Here is a 25,096-nt window from a genome sequence, read left to right as displayed (position 1 = left end):
CTCTCTCTCTCTCTCTCTCTCTCTCTCTCTGTGTGTGTGTGTGTGTGTGTGTGTGTGTGTGTTAGAAAAATGCCCCACACTCAGTGTGGACTGTAGGTAGTGCTGACTGACAGGGCAGGCTCCCTGTTTATAAATGGCCAGTGTGGCCTTTTAGCCTCTTCCCCGGACACCATGCTGCTGGTCACACAAGCTAGGGCTTAGCTCGCTCATATTTCCCATATGACAGAATCACAGAGAAGATGAGCTCTGAAGAATGACAACATTAAAACTAAATAGACTAAAATTGCCAAAATGATAACATACCTTCTTATGTGGAAAAGCTTAAGTCATGGTTTAGATTTTTTATGACATTGACAATATATCTTTAGACTTACCATTAGAGTAAAGTGAGAGAAGTATAGGATGTGTGTTATGTTTCACAAGCCACAAGCTATTTGCAATATATAGATTTATAGTTTATTTAAGCATGAATATAGCTCATTCTTAGAAATTGGTTTAATTAGTTATGAAAATGTGTGAAAATGTAATTGCAAAGTAGAAGATTATTGTTCATTTTGTTCCTCTTAAATTGTTAATCATTGCCATCTTTGAGGTAGAGGTTTTATTTTTGTTAGTAAAGGGGAGTCTATTTATAGATTGGTTTGTAAGGAGTCATTTTAAAAAATCATTTTATATATTTTAACTTATAACAAATTACACAATGAGCTCCTGTTAATCCAGAATTGGGGGGAATACTGTTTATTATTCTGGTTAACCATTTTTATTTTTATTTTTATTTTTATTTTTACATACTTGATAATTTACAGAGAATTAAAATATATTGAATATAAAATGGTTCTAATTTCTTCATTTTAAAAGATTAAGTTGTGAATTTATTAATTCTATATTACCTCAGTCATTAATGGACAATTAGTCACTATTAGAGGCTATTATAGACGATTTCTATTTATTGATGATGGTTAGGATTCTGGATGAATGAGAGGCATGTTTCTTTGATTGAGTTAATTATTATGTTATTTGAAAGGGACTGTATGACACTGTATTTTAATCAATAACCAGTTTGATGTATGTATATTCTTATCTTTATTACTGATATCCTATATTTGGGAATTGGAGTAATCTAAGCAATTTGCCTATTAGCAGGCCTTTCTGTATTTGATTTCCTCATCAAGAATTATATTAGCTCTTATACAGTTAAACCTGTATTAAAAAGCTTTAAAAAGCTTAGGAGAGTCGTTGTCCCATTTTTAGGAGGACCAGTTGTACCCTGCTCACTGCTTTTAGAGGAGTCTGTGAGCCTCTGCTGGGAGTAAGCACTTGCGGTGAACTCAAGGGTCGGTCTTTGGAGCCCAAGAGATCATCTCTTCTCTTCTGGGGAAGGAGAATGTTGACCACTTCCTGCATTTCAGCCCTTCTCTTCTTCACCCATTCTATCATAGTTATTTTCACTCCTTTATCAAATATACCCGTGGACTAGTAACTAAGTAAGACACTAATCAGAATCTTAATCTTTTAAAAATATTTGTATAAAAATGCCATCATTATGTTTCCCTGATTTTTAAATTTTAAGGTCATCTTTTATATGAATACTAGAGGCCCAGTGCACGAAATTTGTGCACAGGGGCAAGGGGGGGAGGGTGTCCCTCAGCCCAGCCTGCACCCTCTCCCATCCCGGTGGGATTGGGCCTAAACGGGCAGTCAGACATCCCTCTCACAATCCAGGACTGCTGGGTCCCAATTGCTCGCCTGCCTGCCTTCCTGATTGCCTCTGACTGCTTCTTCCTGCCAGCCTGATCACCCCCTAACCACTCCCATGCCAGCCTCATTGATGTCTAACTGCTCCCCTGCCAGCCTGTTTGTCCCCAACTTCCCTCCTCTGCCAGCCTGTTTGCCCCCAACTTCCCTCCTCTTCCAGCCTTGTCACTCCTAAGTGCCCTCCCCTGTAGGGTTGATCGCTTCCAACTGCCCTCCTTTTCAGGCCTGGTCCCTCTCAACTGCCCTTCCTTTGAGGCCTGGTCCCTCTCAATTGCCCTACCTTACAGATCTGGTGCCTCCCAACTGCCCTCCCCTGCTGGCCATCTTGTGTGGCCATCTTGTATCCATATGGGGGCAGGATCTTTGACCACATGGGGACAGCCATCTTGTGTGTTGGAGTGATGGTCAATCTGCATATTACTCTTTCATTAGATAGGATAGAGGCCTGGTGCATGGGTGGGGGCCAGCTAGTTTGTGCTGAAGGATGTCCCAGATCAGGGTGGGGGTTCCTTTGGGGTGTGAGGCCACCTAGGCGAGAGTCCTGTGGTGGTTTGCAGGTCAGCCACGCTCCCTGGTGATCCAAGTGGAGGCCCTGGTATCTGGAATTTATTTACCTTCTACAATTGAAACTTTGTAGCCTGGAGAGGAGCCAAGCCTCCTGCTCACTCCATGGCCAGCAGCTATTTCTGTTTGGATTTGGTTACCTTCTATAATTGAAACTTTGTAGCCTTGAGTGGAGGCCTAGGCCTGCAAAGGCAGACAGAAAGCTTGGCTTTTTCCATTGCCTGGGAAATCCAAGCCTGCTCTCTGTGGCTGTAGCCATCTTGGTTGGGTTTATTTGCATACTCACTCTGATTGGCTGGTGGGCATGACTTGTGATTGTAGCAGGGTGGCGGTTAATGTGCAGATTACTCTTTTATTAGGTAGGATAGTATGTATATACCTATTAATGCATATTAACTACACTGGTTTTTAAAATTCAAGTTTTTTTTAAAAAATACATAAAAAAGTGTATTGTCATGTAACTGGAACTCAACTGAACTTTTTAATGTTGTTAAGCAGCCACTTCATAATTAGAGGATTTTTGTATCCTTTTCTACTATCTTAAAAAAATTTTATTTAATTATCAGGTACTTGCCTACTTTTAAAATGTTATACCTATAGTGACCTTCAAAAAGGCAATGTATTCATTATACTCATAATTTTTTAAAGCAGATTTTACATTCAATATCCAGGCGTCTTCAAACTACGGCCCGCGGGCCACATGCGGCCCGCAGAGGAGTCTGATCCGGCCCGCCAGGTTTTTTGGGCAGTGAGCGCAGCCGAGGTGTTACAGTAGGAATTAGTAGTTCATATAGTTCGGCCCTCCAGCTCTCTGAGGGACCGTGATCTGGCCCCCACTTTAAAAAGTTTGAGGACCCCTGCTGAGTCATACTCTACTCTAAACCTTGTGGTTTCCAATCTTCACTTCTATGTCTTTTTATAAAACCATAAACACCTCCATCCAATAAAATTTCCTTTTTGTATTATGTAGATCATCAGATTATCATGATAGTATATTTTAAATTTGTCTTGGCACTGAAAATACTAGTGAATCTCCTTTCTTTAAAAAACATTTTTTTTTCTGACCCATTAGTTAAATAAAAGTAGTAAAGAACTTACTAGCAGGTTTCATTTTCATTCATGTCTGTAGTCGACTTTCACAGTGACCTTCATGTTCTAAGTAGATCCTCAGAGGCCGTCTGAGTCTAGAGTAGCAACAGTCAGAGAAGATGGATTATGTGATTTCCAGGCTCTAATGGACTCCAGGAGAAGACGTGGACATTTGAAACAAAACAATGAAGTTAGTGCTGAGGAAAAATTTAAACACTGTGAGGGTATTGAACTTAATGTGGAGATGCACTTGTGCAGTTAAGCTCTAGAAGATGTGGGTGGGAGTGGCTGGGACCATGCTGGGTTATAGTTCCTCAGAAGTTGGCTCTTTGGAGTACATTTTGGGCATTCATCATAATTTCCTCATCATTTCTCAATTGGAGATTACTCTGCTCACTTATTGTACTATCAGCCAAGGGAACATACTGGCTGGAGTCACAGCATTGCCCATTCATTATGGGTTACTCCCTCTGTTAAAGCAAAATAACTTGCTTGGTTGGGTGGTTGAGGGTCAAGCTCTACAAGCACATTACTGTTTTCAGGCTGTTGGGGAGAGATACAGACCTCTTAACTCCTTATTTGATAGTCCTCCTCTCTATATGACCTCTTTTATTCCTGTGAAGCACAATTATGATAGAATAGTCACCGCATGTTAAGTTTTCAGAAGGTAGATTTTTTCCCCCTAGGAGGAGAAGTCAGATTGGAGTCAGGATTCTTGACAAGATTCTTTGTGAAAGGGAGTAACGCACACTTTTCCCATTTCTGTCAAGGAAGGTGGATACAAGCCACAAGCCATTGTGCAAGCTGACAGGTTAACTCTTAACAAAAGGAGAGGTTTGACAAATGTTAGGCTGAAAACGTGTCGGTGGATGAGGCATTTGGAAAACAGGAATCCTCATGAAGGCTGCAATTTGTAAAGCATGGCAGTCCTATTTCCAGGGCGGCCTAACTCAGCAGGCCTCTCTGTCATTCTTCCTGTCTGTGCCTTCCCTTCTCCCAAGAGAGGGGCCATGCTCCCTCCTTGTTTTGTTTTGATTTTTAGTCTTTAATGAAGACTGGCTATTCTATTATTCATGTTAATTAATAGAAACATTTTAACAAAGCAATGTTTGGTGAATGGTGAGCAATGATGAGGAAAATGCTGACAATTTCTCTTCACTAGAAATCTAGCAAAATAAATCATCCTGTTTGATTTATAAGGAAGGATACTTTTTGGTTATTGTTTCTCAAATTGTTTTACTTGTAGTATTAAAACGAATGTTTTCTCTTTTTCTCTGTATTGTGTGCAAACCTGTTAGAGGTTATTATGGACATAAATGGACTATATTAAATAGCTGCTGTACCCTCTAATGGCTTCTGAGACAGTGGCCTAGAAGATCCTTAAAATAACAGATTTATCTGGTCTACCAAAAGGCTGGAGCATTTCAACCTAATTGCTGATCCCATTAATTTTACGACAGCCCTTTGCAGAAGAGATTTTGTCTAACAAGACCGTGTAAACCTTATTATCTTCTGGTGAAGTATGAAGGGCTGCACAGAGCTAGCAGATGGTTTTTATAAATATCACGGAAAGATGGAGGAGAGGGTTAAACTGCCAGGGCCTTTCTATAGCAGAGAGGGAATTTTATGTAGTGACAGTCGGTAAGCAGAACAATGTAGACTTTTCTTTATCTGCACTACATCTGAAAATAGTTCAAATTAAGCCAGAGAAAAACAATATTCCTGTATAGTAGACATAAAAATGAAGAACCAATTTTGTTCCTAAAGCTTTTGACATAGAAATTGTTTTTATATTTACAAGTGACTATGTATTTATTCCTGATAATTTATATTTTCTTTATATTTCCTCACATATATTTTGGTTTCTTTTTTATGTTAACAAATGTTTATTATATTTTTTCTATAATACAAATTGTGGTTAAAACTTGATATCTCTGGACCTATTTTTATGCAAATATTTTGCATATAACTAACATTGCTAAGAAATGTCTAAGAGAAAAGGTAAACCCATGAAATGTTATATTTTGGGTAGTATTGTGTCATATTCCTTATTTCATGCTTACTTAAATGGTAAAATTACATAGCATTCCTTTTCTCCAGATAGTATATTACCAGTACACAGAGTTGAAGAATGCTTATTTTGCTATTGAATAGATGTTATTCAGGGTGTAATAGCAACTGTTGACCTTTGACGCAGTGACCCAACTCTTCCCCAGTGACACCATGAGCTATTAATTGCCCTGGTAAATTAATATTTCTCCTTTTCAGGTAACAGGAAAAAAAAGCCAGACTATTTGAGGAAGAGTTCATAACAATTTTCTACCTCTTTCAAGTTTTTTTTTTTTTTTTAGATTTAAAAGGATTTCTGCTTTTTAACTTGTTTAGCACTATTATTCAGAGATAATTCATTTTTTTCTGTGTGCATTTTCACAATTTTGTTTTGATACATAAATATTTTGCAAGCTTTCAAAGCTTTACTTTCTGTAGTTGTGTAGCTCATACAGAATGCTTCAGTTTTTAAAGGGAAGGTGTTCTTCCCATTTGGCATTTCCAGTACACTTGGATTCTGGGGGAGTTTCAGTGGGGAACCTCCACCCACTCTCCCACCTACCTACCCCTACACCAAACCTGTTAATGGAGGGGATGGTCCTCATCTCTCTGCTGGCTTAGCGGTGATGATTGCTTGCAGTATCACAAGAAAAATAATTTTCTGACATCACATGGGAAAACAAGTGAATTAAATCCCCGAGTTTCCAAGGTTTTGTTTCCTCCAGTCCAGCGATAGAAATGCAGCAGGGGCCTCAGCAGAGCTAAAATCAGTCAGTGTCCAGCATTTCTTTTACATGTTGGAGCTGGGTCCTGTCCAGTGTCAGGCTAACTTAGCTTGTGTTTCCAGATTCAGTTCATTTGCCCATTGCATGTGTTGTCCACAGGGCCTCATGGCTGTGGAAGAACCCAGGGACAGAAGCAGGGAAGCCAAAAGTGAGTCACCAGAATCGTGAGCCAGGGGTGCCAAGAGAGTTCATTCCTTTGTTTAGGGGCTTATATTTTCCCAAATTTTTATGCACTTGCAGTGGCTATGCCCATTCTGGCCATTATTTTTGTTTCCAGGTGTGATTGACAGGCATGCATCTATCTCCCCTCTGTCCATTCCTCTTTTCCCAGTGTTTTGCAGGGAATAGGCCAGTGGTTCCCTGGGGAATGTAAAGTTGCAGCTCCCCGGTGAAGCTGCCCAAATGGCATACCTATAAAGTCCCCCTTTGTTCCTTTCATTTAAGTAATAACTAGCTAATTACAATGATATCACTCTGAAGGTCAAAGGTGAACCCTTTAGGGTTTAAAAATCAATTTCAGGAGGCTAGCTTGCTATTCCTAAAGAAACTTTAGGAACCTCATCTCAGAAACCTCATTTTATGTGTATGCTGGAATGTTTTTCTGCTCTGCTGTACATTAGATATAAACCCAGACTTGGACAAGGTTCCCTCATATGTTTGTGTGCATTCTCTGGCCCTCTAATGTGGTCACGCCTCAGGCTCTGTGCTGGCCTGTGAGCTCTGCAGGGACCTGGAGGATCAGGCTGGACCAATGAGCAAGAGCCATGTCAGTCTTTCTGCATCCTACTTCACTGACTAGTACACGTATCGTTAGAGTTCTGAATAAATTCGGAGGGCAAAAGGGAGACAGACCAGTAGCTGCAGCAGGGGGAGAAGAGTTTACTCTGAACCTTGCACCACAAAAGGCTTTCACTTAGGGCTTCAAAGAGCACGGTGTCTCTCTGTCTCCCTCCGACCTTCTCTCCACCTGCCTTGTCTGTTGATTGGCAAGCTTGCATTCCGCATGCTGTGTACAGCCCTGTGGTACAGTATAACACATTGCAGTATCACTTTAGGGTAAATAAAATATCATTTGTCCCACTTACCAAAAGGAAAAGTGTTGGGTTACTTCCTCTTCCAGAGAAGCTGTTTTGAGTTCCATTTTTAGATGCTACTCATTTGATGTAATTATATTGAACTATTTAATATTGACCTATTCAATGAGATGAAATTGTTTAGCCCTACATATTGATAACCTTTATTAACTCCTAATAATCTCCGAAAATTCAATGCTTGATGTTTTCTCTCCAGCTAACATGAATTATTGCCAACATTTGATTTTTTTTATTTGAGAGATAAATTAACAACTGTCGTTTTTATAATCAAACAAAACTGTCTGTTATTTCTATTCTCTACAAAGTAATATCTTGTTTTATTATGCTGACTTTTTATTGAGCTCTGATCTCTTATTCCAGTCAGGCATTGTTGTTGGGTAGGCAAATTCTGTTTATTAGTAAATGTGCTCAAATACTCTCTAAGGCTTGATCCCCCAGCATATGCTTGGCTTTCTGAGTTGTATGTTTTTCCAAAACATGCAGTTCACCAGTGTTTCATTTTAGGAACACACTGGGTGGGCCGTTGTTCTTGGGAGAGGGGTAGGTAATTTTACTTCAAATCTTTTAAGAATGGACCATGTTAAAACGAGCTAGTTAGAATTTGAAGGCCCTTTGGGAATGGAAACACCTAATAAAATTCCCTGTTTGGTCCTATTTAGCTAGAGAATTGAAGAAGAGAGGGTCACCCAGGGACCCGTCTTTATTTCTTTCACAAGATCCTTATGGAGGGAATCAGCTGTGTGGAGGATCTTGTGACGGGATCCCCACTGGGAGGCATGGACTGTCCCTCTGACTTGGTGTCCTTAGTGGTAGCTGCTGGCGCCTTGCCTTGTAAAATGTGGAGTCAGGACTTCCTGTCTCATCTTGGAGTTCTAATAACCACATCTGGAGCCCTTTATCACTTGTTTAATTTTTCTACCTTGTCTCAGGAGAACTCAAGACTACTAATAATAGGGCACAGAGATCTCTTCTCATGTAATTAAAGCTGTTTGCTTCCCCAGAGGAGAGGGGGACATCGGAAATGTGGTGTGTATTTTCATGTGGTGTACATGGCACAAAGACACAGCCATGTGCTCTGCTTTGAAACTGCGGGAGAAGAGGGGAAGCAAGGCTGTTCTTAGAGATAGCTTCCCGTCCCAGTCCACCAGTGCCAAGTGACCTCACCTCACCTATGTTCAGCTTCTCCAGCTTGAGGGCAGGAGGGTCAAGCTAGATCATCTCAGAGTCGCCCCCAAAATGGTTTCTAATTCTGAATTCTTTATTTTTCTGGCAGACATGATTTATGGTGTGTATCTACTCATTATTTTTTAAATTTAGTTTAATTCTTGAATTTTTCCCCATCTGGATTTACTTTATTGATTTTTTTTCTTTTAAAGGGAATGGAAGATGATGATGACCCTGAATATAAATTGTTACAGGAAAATGATTACAAGATAAAATGATCAGATCAACCTTTTTATTCTATATTTTATGGAATACCTAATATATGTTAGGCAGTAACTTAATAGTACACATGAATTCCTGACACTTTCGATTCTTCAGACTTATTAATCAGAGTAGTCAGCACCAGAGCAATTTTATGAGACTTTCCAGTCATCAAAAATTTATTATAAGATAAATCAAAGAAACAATGAGCATCTTAATAGGTTAGAGAAAGTGGCATGTAAAGGATCATTTAAGACTATGCTTTTTGTCAGTTGTGTGTTATATTTACAAGTAGTGTCAGAGAACTTACTCATAATATCGTGCAAAGAGTCAGAAGTGTGATAGTTATCTTCTTACGTAAAATCTCCTGTTTTCTTCAGTGGAATAGTGTAGACTGTGAATGCTAAATATACAGATGGTAGGAAACATCATGTTTTAATGTTAAACTTAGAGTATTTATTTTAAAACAGTGTCTACATGTTTTTCAGAATTTTATTATAGTAGTCATCCAAAGTTAAGAATTATCAAACTCAGTCCTTTCCTTTCAGACAAGATTGCTAAACTTGAACTCTTTGCTATGGCTTGGAAAATAACAATATGCAAATCCCCTTTTTGTGGACATGTTCCATATGGACCTTCTAACAAATGTAAGGACAGGCTTATGTCTACCATATTCCTGTCACAGTTTTTACAATTTTCTGACAGTATAATAAAGACAAGTATATCTTCATTGTATGAGATTAGTTACTTGAGGGAAGTTTTTCCATCTCTCTGTCCCTGTCCTGATAGTACTGAGATCTCACTATCTTCCAGGACACAAAGTTGCAGCCTATTTTCCAAAGATCTCCATAAGTGCTATGTTTTCTATCTGGTATGTTCCTTCTTCCCACATTTACCTATTGAGTGTCCAGATATTCACCAATTGTCAAGGTAAAGATTGCATTCTCAGAGACCTTGTTCCTCGGGTCTCTATGTACAATACTCTAGGTCCCTTTTCCCTTCTTTCTGCAGAGCCTTTACTTTTTTTTCGTAGTAGTTTTAATAATAATAATGGCTGTCAGTGACTGACATTGTGCTAAACTAGTATGTGCTGTTCATCAGTTTGTAACTCAGTGTTCATTTCTGTGAATACTTCTTTTTAGAGGGTGGTCTTCAAATACATGTTTTCTTTCCTTTAGGAAACTGGAATCTTTTGAAAGCAAGGCCCTCCTGGGCTTAGCATGGGGGATGCCCTCGTGTCGTATGTAAATGACCTGTCTCATACAGAGGAGCCTCTGGCAGGTTGCCCTGATTTCTGAAAGAAAACCGTTCTGACATCCAGAATGGACCACAATATAGTGTTAGTTGGTACATAATAAACAATACTCGAAACATTAAAATGTGCTCTCAATAGATTGTATGAAGTGAACATTTTGTCTTCACAACAGTCTTTTATTGCTTGTATAGATCTCTATTTACCACACTACTCTGATATTAGAAATGAAACAGTTCCTTAACTTCACAAAGAAATGAGTTATGTGTGAAAATGAGACTTCATAAGAATATGCAGGCTCTGTGGTCATTTTGTGTGCCTCTCCTTTGACCGTGCAGGGAGTGTTGCTTGGACGTGTGGACTGTGTGGTTGTGTTTGTAATGACTGGTATATTTTTGAGGAAGACACAATAAGCTAGTACTGGTGGTTATGTTTTGGAAGGGAATTGGATTTCTAGAGGCATGAAGGGTAGGGCACATTCTCTTTTATCCTTTGTATCTATTTAACATTCTATTTTGAACATGTATTCTCTAAGACAGTGGTCCCTAACCTTTCGGACCTCACAGACCCACCAGTGGTCTGCGGACCCACCAGTTGGTAACCTTTTTCTACCATACTTTATATTATTTATCGCTTTTGGTCTCCTGATCTCTCTCAGCTCATCTTGTTCCAATGACCAGTATCAGTCTTTCTCTGTGGTCTCTTCTTTGTATTTTTGTTTTCTTTTTAGCTTCAGACTGAGGGTATAATTTATTTGCTTCAGCAAAAACTATTTTCCAAGGAGCTTTACTTATTTTGAGCAGCAATAGCTTTAGAATCCAAAATCTGAAGCCTAGAAGTGTATGTTTTCCAAAAGAGTACCAAAGGTAGAGTGATTTGGGTATGCCAACCACTTGAGTGAGAGCAGAAAAATTAGCTGTGTCCAAAGGAGCATGCATGCATGTTGATGCTTCCCATTTCTTCATATCTTTGGTAAGTTTGTTTTACCCTTGCTCTCTTACTGGAATTTATTAATCCAGTTCCCCCTTTACCAGTCTGCACATACTAAATCATGCATGTGTTTACATGACAAACAGCCCCACATTTTCATGTCTTCATTTTCTTCCTTACTTGACCCTAGACTCATGTGTTCTAGAATTGGCTAAGTGGATATGTTAAGAAATCTTTTTACTGTCTCCAGAGTACTTAAAAATAAAAAGAAATAGTAATCCCCTTCCAGGTTTTACATTAAAGAAACCACAAGTGTGGACCACTCAGTATATAAAGGTGTAGATCACCTAATATCTAGATAGAGTCCTATTATGTTAAGAGACAATGATAGCGAAGCTGGAAAACATACCCATACAGCCTTTGGAAGCTTTGTGCATTTCCTGATCATTTTCTTGGGCACTAATGTGAGTCTTTTAACACGGGTAGCTTTACTTTTGCATTCAAGTTATTGAATGGTTGATTGGATTTTGGTTTGTTCCTCCATTTCATTCAAGTATTTGCTCAGATGTTATCTTCACAAAATACTCCCATATCACTCTGTCTGAAACAGCCCACCACCCACCTGCCCCTAACCTCACTTTTCTCCTCACACTTCTAGGCCCCCTACTAGACTGGAGGTTCCTCCAGGAGCAGGGACTTTGCTGCATGCACTGCTGTGACCCCAAGAGCCACAAAATATGTAGGTTCCCAAAATAATTGATGAATGAGAGTGATTCTTTCAACCACATTGTAGCCTGCAATTTATACATTTCTACAAGAGGAAATTTTTAAAAAACCTTTCATCACACATTCATTACACATTTTTAGTGTTTCCCTTTTTCTGCTTGTGCCTTGAGTTGCTGAGACTTCACAATATTATTAGCTGCTCCCATCACCTTGAATGTTTCTGTGATGTTTCAGCCTTCACCAGCCAGCTATTTCCCATCCAATCTATTGAAATAGTAGCTCCCTGGAGCTAGACTTTGAGAGAAGCTGCACCCATGGAATTTTAGAGGGTGATGTGGAAAAAATAACAGTGCTATGGGAGGGTATCTGACCTGGATGCAGCCTAGCTGCCTGTTTGGGTTTGATTTTTGAATCAGCCAGGCCTCCATCCTCTAGCTGCTAAAGTCTAGCAGATACCTCTGTGTATGTGTGGAGCCCAGCACTCACTGCTGAGTACCTCAGGATCCAGGTGTAGCTTTTGTCCTCCCTTATGGTGAGAATGAGTCTGTAAAAGGTGAATTGACAGGCTATAGGCTATAACAATTTCTTAGCAGTAAATAGCAAAGGAGAAGACTGAGGAGGGGAGGCAGCTCTTTCTCCCAACCCTCAAAATGTGTTTTGTTGGCAAGTCAGAAAAACTGATCTCTTAACCCAAGATGCTAAATGTGAAAGGACACTTAACGGTATATTTGTACCAGCTCAGTCCCGGGGAACCACAGGACTCCTGGCCAGCTGTGTTGAGGAGTCTTCACCTGCAGCGGGTGGAGTATCATTACTTATCTCCCTCACCTCTGGCATGTGATGTGCCATCTGTCGGGTTGACTAGGGAGACGCCCAACAAAGGTGAGGAGTGACGGAGTGATGGTGTGATTAAAGAAGTGTGTGGCTTAGCCACCCAGAAGGGTCCTGTCAATAGCACCACTGCAATATTTTTACTAAATTCTTCAGAGGTTGCATTAATTTTCTATATTTCAAACAAAAGTCATCCTAGTCAAATTTTCATTGTTAACTGTGTTGAGGATAAAAACATGGCATTTTATGTATTTTTCCTAAGAGTGGAAATACTGTGAATTAGCTTTGCTAGTAATTATGTTTATCAGAGAGACAGAGAGAGCGAGAGCGAGAGAGAAAAGAAAGAGAGAGAGACAAGGGGGGGCGGGGAATGGACAATTGCTTAATTTACATTATGCTAAAATTCCTGCTTTTGAAAATGAGTTCAGCTGCCTCCTTTATTCCTTTATAAGAGACCAGAGACTACTGCAGCAGCCAGTGTCACCCAGCTCTGGTCTCAGAGCCTTGCCAACACCTGGAGGGCAAAACTGCCAAAGGAACTTGGGGACCCTAGAGAAGCACTTCCCTGGGGCCAGAGGACTGCTGAATACCCCTGGGCAATGAAACACATTGTACATGTCTCCAGGAAGGGAAGGCCTTCTCCTTGGAGAATAAGCTAGCTCCAGGAAGCAGGCAGTGTTTCCCATTCACAATGTAAAGGATTGGGTGTTCCTTGATCTGCCTGATTTGAATCCTATTCTGTAGAGTGTTTTTTATAGAGAGATACGCATAATTATTTTGAGAGTCATTGTTACATATAATTAATAGTCCATTGAGTGGGTATACCACAATTTGTTTATCCAGTTGCCTGTCCACAGGCTAGTTGCATTTAGGGCTATTATAAATTAAACTTCTATGAACTTTTGTGTGGAGTCTTTGAACATGCATTGTCACTATAAATACCTAGGAATGGAATGATGAATCATATAGGAGATATAGTTGTTCCACATTCTTAATTTTGTTAAATTTTATTTGTTATAATACATTCCCAAATAGTTTTAATTTACATTTCGCTGATAATGATGTTGAGCTTTTACCACTCCTATATCTTCTTTAGCAACATTTTTGTTCAAATCTATTTTATTGAATAATTTATTATTCTTTTATTGTCTTGAGATTTTTAAATGTTCTATATACAATTCTTTATCAGGTGTATGCTTTGCAAAGCTTATCTCTCTGTGTGATTTGTCTTTTCATTCTCCTACCAGTGTCTTTTGAGAATAAAAGTTTTTAATTTTGTGTAAGTTCATTTTATCAGTTTATTCTTTTATGGATTATGCTTTTGATGCCATTTCTAAGTATTGTTTGCATAATCCACGTTTTTAAGAATTTCTCCCGTGTTTTTTGTCCAGAAGCTGTTTAGTTTTGGGGTTTGCATTTGCATTTAGCTCTATGATGCAATTTGAGTTAATTTTTATATATGGTGTAAGGTATAGATCAAAATTTATATTTCTTTTGCTTATAGATATACAATTATTTTTGTACCATTTAACTGCAGGTTGGTTGATATTGTTGCTTAAATTTTCTATATCCATACTGATTTTCTGTCTACTTGTTCTATTAGTTATTGAGAAAGAGATACTATATTGCAGTCTCAGACTATAATTATGGATTTATCTATTTCTCTTTTTGATTCTATCAGTTTTTGCTTCATATTTTGAAGCTCTGTAGTTATATCCAGAAATATTGAAGCTTGTTTATGCCTTATTTATTAATTGACTTTTTTCATTATGAACTGAAATTCCCTAAGCCCTAGTTTTTTGCCAGAAATCTACTTTATCAAATATTAATATAGTCACCTCATCTTTATTTGGATTAATGTTAACGTGATACGTATTATTTTCAATTCTTTTGCTTTTAATGTACAATATTTGTGCCTTTATATTTAAAGAGTTTTTCTTATAGGTTGCATAGTTTGGCCTTGCTTTTTCATCTTATCTGACAACTTTTGTCTTTTAATTGCAGTATTTTGACCATTTACATTTACGGCTATTAGTGATATGGGCAGATTTTAATCTATTCACTTACTTTATTTTTGCATTTGTTGCATCTGTGTTTTTTTTTCTTTTGTGCCTTTTAGATTATGTACTCATTTAACATATAATTTTGTCTCATTTGTTGGTTTGATAGCTATAGTTCTTTATTCTCTAATTTTAGTGTATGCACTGGGGTTTGTAGTTTACATCTTTGATATTTCACAGTGATGCTATATCAACTCACATGTAATATAGCAACCTTAAAGTGATGGATTGTCATCTCCATGGTTTCACACTTCTACTGCCAAACACTTATTTCTACTAATGTTATAAACTCCACATCACATTTTTACCTTTTCTGTTTTAACAGTGAAGTATCTTCACTAGAAATGTAAATACAAATAAAGCATCTTTTATATTTTGTTATGTATCTACTACTTTTAGTGTTCGTCATTTCTTTGGGTAGATGCATATTTCTGTCTAGCATACCTTTTCTTGTAGCAGAAGGGCTTCCTTGCCATGTAGCTCTACCATGTATCAATTCTTCTGATTTTATATATGTGCAAAGCTCTTTATCCACCTCTGTTTTTAAAAGATATTTTCACTGGATATAGACTCTTGGAGAGAGTTTTTATCTTTCCATACTTTAAATATTTTTTACCACTGTTTCTCACTTGCATTGTTTCTGACAAGAAATTTGTCTTTGTTCCTCTGTCTTTGTTCCTCTGTCTACAACCCTTTCCCCACCATAGCTGCTTCAAAGATTTTCTCTTTACCTCAAGTTTGAGCATTTGATGTACTGTGTCTTGGTATAGTTTTCCTTTTTATTTATTTATTTATTTATTTATTATTTTATTTTGTGTGTGTGTGTATGTTTGGAGTTTTTGAGCTTCTTCATCTGTGAGTTCTAAGTTTTCATTAAATCTGAAAATCTTCAAACATTCTTCCAGATATTTTTTTCTAGCCTCCCCAACCCCATATGCCACCTCTCTTTTCCCTTTATGCATGTTTCATCCCCTTGCAGTTGTTCCACAACTTACTTGTGTCCTATTTATTTGTTGAATCCTTTTTTCACTCTTGAGTTTTATTTTAGATCATTTCTGCTACTTTGTTTTGAAATTCACTAATCTTTTTTTATCTCAAACATCTTTGTCTCATTATTATTTTGGGTCTCTTTTATATCATCTAACAGATTACTGATAAACTCCAGAGGAAAGGGAGATTTCAGGAGAGGGGCTCCATCTTATTCTAGGTGCCCTAGGTGATGGTTACATAGTCATTCATTTTTAAACTCTTGTCAGTTAAATGAGCAAGTATTTTTAATGCACCTTTTGGTAATGGTTGTATTTTCATATTTTAAAAAGTGTTTTAAGTGACTTGAAAATACAGAGATTTGGTAGTATATTCTATTGAATTAAACTCCAGTGACAAAAGAATTGCAAAAGTTAACTTTTTAGATAACATTATTAATAATATTTTTCTATTGTTCTAAAAAAATTGCATGTAGTAATATAGAGCAAATAGGTAATTATGTTAATGCCACTAGAGACTAAGATTTTCAGCAAAAGAGAGAGGAAATAAAAATTAGAGAAATTAATTAAATCTAAAGTTTTAATTTGAATTTGAAAAGCAGTTAAGAATTCATGATGTTTTTCCTTTTTAAAAAAAAAAAAATGTTATTTTTGTTCTGCACCAAAGACGCCTTGAAAAAGAATGACCAACACAGTAGCAATGAACACCCATGTATACTGGATCATTTTTGTAAATATTATTTCTCACCATGAGGACTTTGAAATCATTAGGAAAATGACTAATTCCAGGTCTCTTATCAGGAATCTGAAATACCTTGTCAATTCAGAAAACAAGAAAGCTACCAAAGACTGTCATAGAACTCAGGATGCCAACTTTAAACAAATTTCATTGGCAAAAAAAATGGGACAATTTGGTGGTTATTAGTAATAACTAATATGTTAAAACACTTACAATGTGCTTTCAGAAAATTTCATTCAAAGAAAAAAGGTGTAATTTTTTTTTCAAATAATGAAATTGAATACTGGATATTTGAAGACATAAGGAATCATTAATTCTTTATGAGCGATAAAGTTTGTGGCTATATACTTAAATGTTTATGGATGAATTAATACAATTTCTGGGATTTGCTTCAGAACAAACTAGTTGGGTTGGGAGAGGCAGGTAGATGTGAAAATAAATGAAATAAAGACATGCCCTGGACAGATAATTTGGGGAGCTGATGATGGGACATGAGGAGTTATATTATTCTTTTGATTTGTGTATGGGTGAAGTTTTACAGAATAAAGTTTTAGAATATTTTCAATATAAAGAGAAAATTAATAGCATATATACCATGGAATTGTGAGGAAAATGTCTGTACAGTCATCACATTATTGGACCTTTAAAAAGAAAATAAAAATAGCTCAGATCCCATGCACTGCACCCCAGTGACCCTCCCCTGCCCCAGGCTTCAAAAGATTCTTTCATTTCAGTCCTGCTTGGAGCTAAAAGTCCCTGCGGAGCTATCCATGGTGCTGGCCTGTATTGACCAAGGACACACTAGAAGAAAGGACAGGTTGGGATGAATTATAAGTTTGGTCTTATATACAATGAATTTGAAGTTTCTGAATACCCCTACATGGACAGATATCTAGTAGAGAAGAGGTTTTACAGGCCTAGGGTTCTTGAGGTTCATAAGTTCTCCCAGTGCTTTGACAAGTCACCAGCCTGCCAGCTCCTCATTGATGTGTAGACCAAGATAGGTAGAACACACTATTTTACTGCTTGGATTTTTGCTTTGAAGAAGCAAGATATCATCTGATCAATTCATATCTCTATATATGCACCACTAGCTGAGCTGAGGAAGTTGTTTGACAGAGGTTAGGTGCCTATATTTTCGATCTTACCAGTGAATGAAAAGGAGTCCAGTTATATACCAAGCATGGGAAAGATTGGGTAGACTCTATGTCTTCTCCTTTTAGGTACCATGTCAAATATAGCCCTTGTGCTTTCCTCTTTACAATATATCACAAAGCCCTAGTCGGTTTGGCTCAGTGGATAGAGCATTGGGGTGCAAATTGAAGGGTCCCAGGTTTGATTCTGGTTAAAGACACATGCCCAAGTTGAGTGCTCAGTTGCCAGTGTGGGGTATGTAAGAGGCAGCTGATCAATGATTCTTTCTCATCTTTGATGTTTCTATCCCTCGGTCCCTCTCTAGACTTTCTCATCTTTGATGTTTCTATCCCTCGGTCCCTCTCTAGACTATCTATCTATCTATCTATCTATCTATCATCTATCTATCTATATACTAGAGGCCTGGTGCACAGATTCATGCACTGGTGGAATCCCTCAGCCTGGCCTGCAGAGATATGGCTGAAACTGGCAGTCTGACATCCTCTGAGGGGTCCCGGATTTCGAGAAGGAAACACTACAAGGGAACTTGCAGTGCTGTTTCAGAGTGGGGAGACCTGGATTTGCATCACAGCTCCACTTTCTGGGTGGCCACAATATTTAAGTGCTCTTAGTCTGCCCATCTTTGACACTTGAAGGTCTGCAGGATTATGGGCCACACTCTGAACAACCTTGGTCTAAAATTTGGTTAGTAAAAATAAGGCTCTGATAGCACTAGCACCTCTTAATTATGAATTTTGTGTCACTGTTCATCTTAAACAGTAGAAATTTCAAAATACTTCTAGTTGACTAGAGGTGAAGTAGTGAGGCTTGAATTCCTACTGAAAGCAATACACAGCTGTGTGGAAGGAAAAGTGTATGCCTCTCAATGAGTTGACAATATCTTATAGCCATAAATATATGAAATGTTGAACAGTTTGCTTAATTTAAACATGTATTTGTGTATCTTTGTATACAACAGGCCATTTGATAGGATACAATTGCCTGGAATCATGCCAATAGACGATACTCCTCAAACAGAAAATCAAAGTTGGAAAAGTGTAAACCACCTTCAAAGGCAGAAAATGAGGTCACTGCAGTGTGATTTCTTTTATTTATGGATGTAAGAAAGTTAATAATGAGGGAGATCAGAGCAAGAGGAGTAGAAAAGAGAAAAAAATGGGAATGTTCTTAAAATTTACCTCTAAAGACCTTTTTTGGCTGCATTTAGAACCATGAAAATGAGTAAAATGCTCAAATTTTATATAATTCCAAATATCATAAAACCATAGAAATCTAATTTTTTTCTTAATTTTTCTGATGATGAAGTTGAATCCCAAAATGGTTAAGTGATCTAAGATAACCTAGCTAGTTAATTTCATATTGTGCTCACAGAACCTATTCAGATGATGGTACAAACGCATGTCCGCTGTCTGAAACACTTATCCTACCCAACTTCTTCCTCTCCCATTGCTTGGTTAATTCCCCCTGTCCTGCAGATTTTAGGTCATTTCTCACTTTCTCCCTAACCACTGTCCCCATACCTCATCAAGGTAAAATGTTAGCAGAAATCAGCCACAGTTGTTTATTCCACACTTATTTAATCATTATAACAACTCTGGGGTAGTGGGTCCTATCATATCACCATTTTTAAAAAAAAATATATTTTATTGATTTTGTACAGAGAGGAAGGGAGAGAGATAGAGAGTTAGAAACATCGATGAGAGAGAGTCATCGATCAGCTGCCTCTTGCACACCCCCTACTGGGGATATGCCTGCAACCAAGGTACATGCCCCTGACTGGAATTGAACCCGGGACCTTTTAGTCCCCAAGCCGACGCTCTATCCATTGAGCCAAACCGGTTTCGGCAATATCACCATTTTATAGAAAGAGAAACTGAAATACAAGGGGGTTAAATAACTTTCTTATGGTTACAGTTATTATGTGGTAGAGCCAGGATTCAAGCTGCAAAATCTGAGTCAACTAACCACAGTATTCTACCACTTATCTACTGTCTGCATACCTTATATTTCTCTTAGCAATTATTGCTCTTAATGTTGTATTTATTTGTGAGGTTATATAATACTTTTCTTCCTACTAGATTATAATCTTCAGGAGGTCTCAGATCATGTATTGTTTGATTTATCATTTTTGCTTAGCTCACAAGTACCTAACGCCTAGCTGGCTCATTACATACCTTTTTTATACGTGAAACTGAGTTAATGATAGTATGTTTTATAGTGCTATTGGTTATAAATTGCATTGTACTGTAGTGCCACTGCATGGAGTACTATAATATAGTTGCACTGTTGTGAGAACTAAGGGAGAAAATGCACACATACAGTCACCTGGTAAGCGCTCAGTAAGTGCAGGGCTATGATTGTAACAGGCTAGCGGCAATGTAAGACATAAGACAGAATCTCTACTCAAGTGCTTAGTGCTCTTAACTTTTTTACCTTACTCCTTTTTATAACGAGCATAGTTAGAAAAGTGAATCTTAGAAAATAAATTCTTTTCCAGAGCTGATTTCTTAATTAGACAAAGTACAAGTTTAATTCTTGGCGACTGCTGGTTTCATCCTTGAGTCTAAACCAGATCCCAAGTCTTTATGATCTGGTGCTGGTTACAAGTAACTTTCTGCACCAGTCTCTTGAGCCTGCACCATTAGGAAAGGCTAAAGTCAATTCTCAAATCAACACATTATTTGGGAGTAGATGTCATGTCCTCATTTGTTTATCCATGTATTGCATGTCTTCCTGTATGTATTTTGGGTGGTGCGGATAGGATTTAATATTTCAGGTCATTTCCTTGCAGTTAGTTCAGCCATGTTATCTGAAGGGGCAAGAGATGCATTTGGCAAGTAGTCAGCAATGTATTCTAGTGTGTAGGACTTAGCTCTAGAATAAAAATGGAGCTATAAATTAATCTATACTGTAGTCACAGATAAATGGTTGTTAGACCAAAATTAATCTTAAAACACAAGACAAAATGTAGATATCTTAGAATCCAAAATAGTAGTATTCATGATGATTAATTATTTAATTCCAAGGACAGACACATTATAACTAAAAATATATATTTCAGTTTCATACTGACTAGCTGTTTTATATGGAAGACTACCAGCTTTGCATATTTATTAAAATTATTCATAACTGCATAGCTGCCTAGATGAACTGTTGAGTTCTTATTCTTTGATTCCAGTATATTATATTTCCCATTTTATCATTGCCCTGTAATAGAAATTTGTCTAAATTTTAGAGTGATCCATGGAATATTTTCAGTATCAGCATCTCCTAAAAACCTATTTTATCATTTTCACTTTGCCTAATAAGACCTTTTATATAGGTTTATAAGAAGTCATCTATCTCTATAGAAAAAGTAAAGGTTCTTTTTCTTTAAAGAATAAATTCAGGAAAAAAAATCTTTATTTAACATTTGTTATTATAAATCATTAATATTTAGGAAGGAAAGTATTCCTGTTAACTAAAAATTTAGACAAAACATGAATTCTCTGGAATAGTAAAGAAATAGTGGAAGTTCATGATCTTTATGTGGATTTTATGAAGAACTAATTGCTTTTGGTATTATTCATTGAGTATTTGGCATGTTGCTGTGATCAGTATAACAGTGTAGTTGGCATGGTGAGTTCAAGAGCCAGACTGCCTTTAGGTGATACCTTAAATTTACCACTTGCCATTGATTTTATTTAACTTTTGATGATCAATGATCTGTAAAATTGAATGACAATACCTGCTGTAGATGGCTAGTAGAGAAGACTCTATGATATAAAGCAATGGAGTACTTAGAACTGGGTCAGGAACACAGTAAGAACTGAATGAATATTAGTTAGGTGCTCTAGACATTAATCCCTATATATAAAGGTCAAAAAGCTAAGTGTCCCTATACCCACCCAACCAGTTTCTATGATGCACACTGACCACCAGAGAGCAGACACTCAATGCAGGAGCTACTGTGATGCGCACTGGCCATTTATAAAGAAATAGCACCATGGACCTCGTGTCCACAAAGCAATACTTGGCTTCCCCCAAGTGGGACACAACCCCAGAGCCACCCCCACCAAATCACAGCCAATGCTTCTAAGACCCCGATGGCACAAAATGTGGCCCCCAGCCCAGCCCGCAGACAGTTGCTGTAGGTGCTGGATAATGTTGTCATACTCTTGCTTCCTCTCCCTAGCAACTAGCCTCTTTGCAGTTTCTTCAGCTCAGTAACATGATTTGCTTTATAGCCAGGTGGAGACATTTACACTTTAACCAAATGTCTGAAGCACTTTCCTGTGCCTCATCTCATTTGATCCTCACAGAAGTCCTGGGGTAGGTAGATAGGAGACTTGGTGGAATCCTGTTTTTTTTTCATTAGCTAGAAAATGGAGATTTAAAAATCATAGAAACTTGACCTGACTGAAAAGAAGTTAAGAAATGAAAATGACTTCAGGCTTTCTCACTGCACAGAATATAGTCTTAACACTGCTGCAGTTCAATATTTTACCCTTTGTTCTCCCTGCATGATCTACAATAATAATCTGCTTGATGTTGATATTTACTGCTGTGTTGCTGACAATTACCTGAAAGAGAAGTTGGGGTGTTTCACTGGGCTGGAAACATTTAGCTAAATCAGAAAGCAGGTCTAATTAAGCAAGTTTATTCTGTATCTATAAAAGGCGAGGTTGATCATGCATGTGTGATACATATAAAGCTCTCGCTGGTGTCAGTCACACGCATGTGTTTATATCTGTCATTGTCAACCGTGAATTTGGTTGACACTTCTGTTATAGAGGAAGGGTGAATAGCGATATTAAAATATTTATTCTAATTAATTTTCTTTCAATGTGCACTGGGCCACTAGTATGTCATACATAAAATGCCACAGAAGGTGTGGGTTGGGGTTTTAGCAAGAATACACAGTAAAGAGATGTTTATCTCCAGTAGAATGTCTTTAACTGGTAAAAACTTAGGTTATGTTAAGAAAGAAGATTAGATGCAACTTTTAAATATAGAATATTAATTATAAATAGTAGAATTCAGTCCTGGCTGGTTACTCAGTGGTTACTATTGGCCTTTGGACTGATGGGTCCTGGGCTTGATTCAGGTCAAGGGCATATACCTCAATTGCAGGCTTTTTCCCCAGCCCCAGTTGGGGTGTGTGTGTGGAAGGCAAACCATTGATGTGTCTCTTTCACATCGCTATTTCTATCTCTCCCCCTCTTCTACTCTCTCTAAAAAAACCAAAGGATTAATCCCCTCAAAATAATAATAATAATAATAATAATAATAATAATAATATAGCTTTCACATAAATCTTAGATAATATAGATGAATGCCATCTTTGCACGGGTGGGAAGTGGGGTGGGAAGTGCAGCTCCAGAAAATTTACTGTAAGTGACCTCCCAGGATTACTCAGCCAGTAGCCAGGACCACAGACTCACCACTCCTCACTCAAAATCCAGTTCTCCGTCTATTTTAAAAGATTCACTGAACCCCTATCGGATGTGGTCATTGTTTGAAGAACAAAGTATATGACACCTTCATTATATAGCACTTCCCTGCTCTTCTTGGTTTGGTGCCCTAGTGACTATTGATCCTCTAGGAGTATTTCATGCAGAAAACAGTTCAGTCAGTGAGTATGAGCAGCTCTATCCGGGTGCCTCAGTGGGATTGCAGCTATGGCTCTGGGGAGGGTACAGAGAGGGGAACATTTTTGAAGTCTAGATTTCCCTTGAGATCTCATAAACTCCTGAAGTTAAAATGAGTCATTTCTTCCTTATAAAATGGAGTCATGTGTTCAAAGAGATGCATTAGATGCTTCTGAGCTATAGTTTAATGGGTTCTATAAAATACTCAGTAAAGGTCATAGTTTGTACCATAAATAGTGTTCATGGAGGTATATTTAACCCCTGTCTCTGTGGTTTGCAGAGTGTATAATAATTGAACTCTTCTTTGAAAGTGGCCCTGACCCATCCCCTCCTTAAATGACCCCACTGCCACGTGTTACTAACCCCTGTCTCTGGGGCCAGCCTTTTGCCAAAGGGGAAAATGAAAGCAAGGTGGTTTCATCTTGTTAACAGCATGGGCTTAGGAGCCTCCCTTCGGGCTGGACTACATTTTATATGTGTTGTTGAAGTGAAAAGATTGTCGTCACACCAATTTGTGGGTGGACTCCTGTATTTTGATAGAGACCATGTGTGAAAATAAGAAAGACTAAGGGGTGACCTTTGCAAAGGGACAACACAAGTAGTTGTTCTGCTCAGCGAGTGGCAATTTTTATGACCTTTCCAGTTGTCAGCACAGCCTCCAGCCGGCCAGCCTCCTGCACAGTACAATGGCAGAGCTGATAATGGGCCTGCCCTGCTCCACAGAGCTGCATGGAGGCTTAGTTGGAGAGTATTTTTAACCCATTATCAAGAGCATTAGGAGGAAATGTTCAAAGACTCTGGTTACAGCTCTTTCCATTTAAGAAAGTAGATATATCCAAATAAACAAATTACAGCCTTAAATAGTAACCCATCTTTATTTTCAATTCATTCATCTTTGCAAAATAAATAGTCTTCCGTCTGAAGCATGAAAAGGAGCAGAACGAAGGAGAATGTTAGATTCTTCCTCCCTACGTACATTGCACACATAGCCTGAGCCCACCCACGTATAAAACAGGATGACTTTGGACCATCCTGAACATATTTTCGGAACCGCAGTGAGCATGTCTGACAGGCTGGCCATGACACAGATCTAGCTGGACGATATTTAAAGGTATACAGGCCACGTGGAGTGGAAGCAACAGTCTGAGGAACATGAATGGACTTTTCTTTATGTCATTATTTCTGTCTCTTTTCTCTTTTTATATTGAACAAATATGTTTTCATCCTTTCAAACTTAAGGATTTTCTTGAAGGGTTGCTGAGAGATGTCCCCAAAATCATTGTCATCACCATAGACAACTTGTCAATCATGGATTATAGACAAATTTAATAGTATCTTGAACTTCAGAGCATTTTTTTTTTGCTTGACTTCTTGATTATTTTGTCTTGTAGTCTTAAAATATAGTTCCCAATTTTTTCTTTAAATAAAATAAAATAAATCCTTATGAGTTAGTTTATGAACTATCAGAGAATGTCTAATTAATTGAAATTTGGAAGCTCCTTTGATCTAAATGCATAACATTTTAACGGCACTTTCATTGATGGATTCCTATATTCTGGGATTTTAAAAAATGTATATCAAGTCACCAAAAATACATTTCTCAAGCTGTGACTAAAATTTGCCACAATTAAAACACCTATCAGACTACTAAGAGTTAAAATGGGTTAGATTATGCACATAAAGGACAGTCAAAACTTGGCATTGTAATTTTATTAGGAAAGTGAACATACAAACATCTTTGTGGGATCAATAAGAAGCTACATTGTATATTTAACAAAAATATAAGGTAACATCTCTTTCAAATATATAATAGTTTTTGATGTCTCAAATAAATATTGTTCCATAAGAATTTTTAGTCTTTCCTTTCATAAGAAATTGATTCAAAAAAGTCTCTGATGTTTCTCAAGAGAGGTGTTATAGATACCAAAGGCACATTGGGTAAAATGGTCAGTGAAAACGCTTTGTCCTAAACTTGTGAAAATAGGAATGTCAATGTGATAAATTTGTTAGATTATACCAGATTTAT

At 37.7% G+C, this 25,096-nt stretch overlaps 1 protein-coding gene across 7 annotated transcripts in view; it reads left to right on the top strand.

Annotated features, from left to right (window-relative positions):
• The window catches only part of RSU1 (Ras suppressor protein 1), a 180,269-nt gene that overhangs the window by 95,182 nt on the left and 59,991 nt on the right, over window positions 1-25,096 (top strand). The window contains exon 9 of one of the 7 annotated variants that reach the window (XM_045587810.1): window positions 18,399-18,414. The exons of 5 other annotated variants lie outside the window; for them this stretch is intronic. In XM_045587810.1, coding sequence (XP_045443766.1) covers window position 18,399 — 1 coding nt within the window. In that variant the 3' untranslated portion in view covers window positions 18,400-18,414. Of the gene's footprint in view, window positions 1-8,712; window positions 8,729-18,398; window positions 18,415-25,096 lie in introns of those variants that run through there. One more of the 7 variants, XM_045587814.1, reaches the window with a different exon arrangement.

Source organism: Pipistrellus kuhlii, unplaced genomic scaffold (assembly GCF_014108245.1).
Source record: "Pipistrellus kuhlii isolate mPipKuh1 unplaced genomic scaffold, mPipKuh1.p scaffold_m20_p_1, whole genome shotgun sequence".
NCBI lineage: Eukaryota > Metazoa > Chordata > Mammalia > Chiroptera > Vespertilionidae > Pipistrellus > Pipistrellus kuhlii.
The sequence above is the reverse complement of the archived record's forward strand: the minus strand, read 5'-3'. Positions and strand labels throughout refer to the sequence as shown.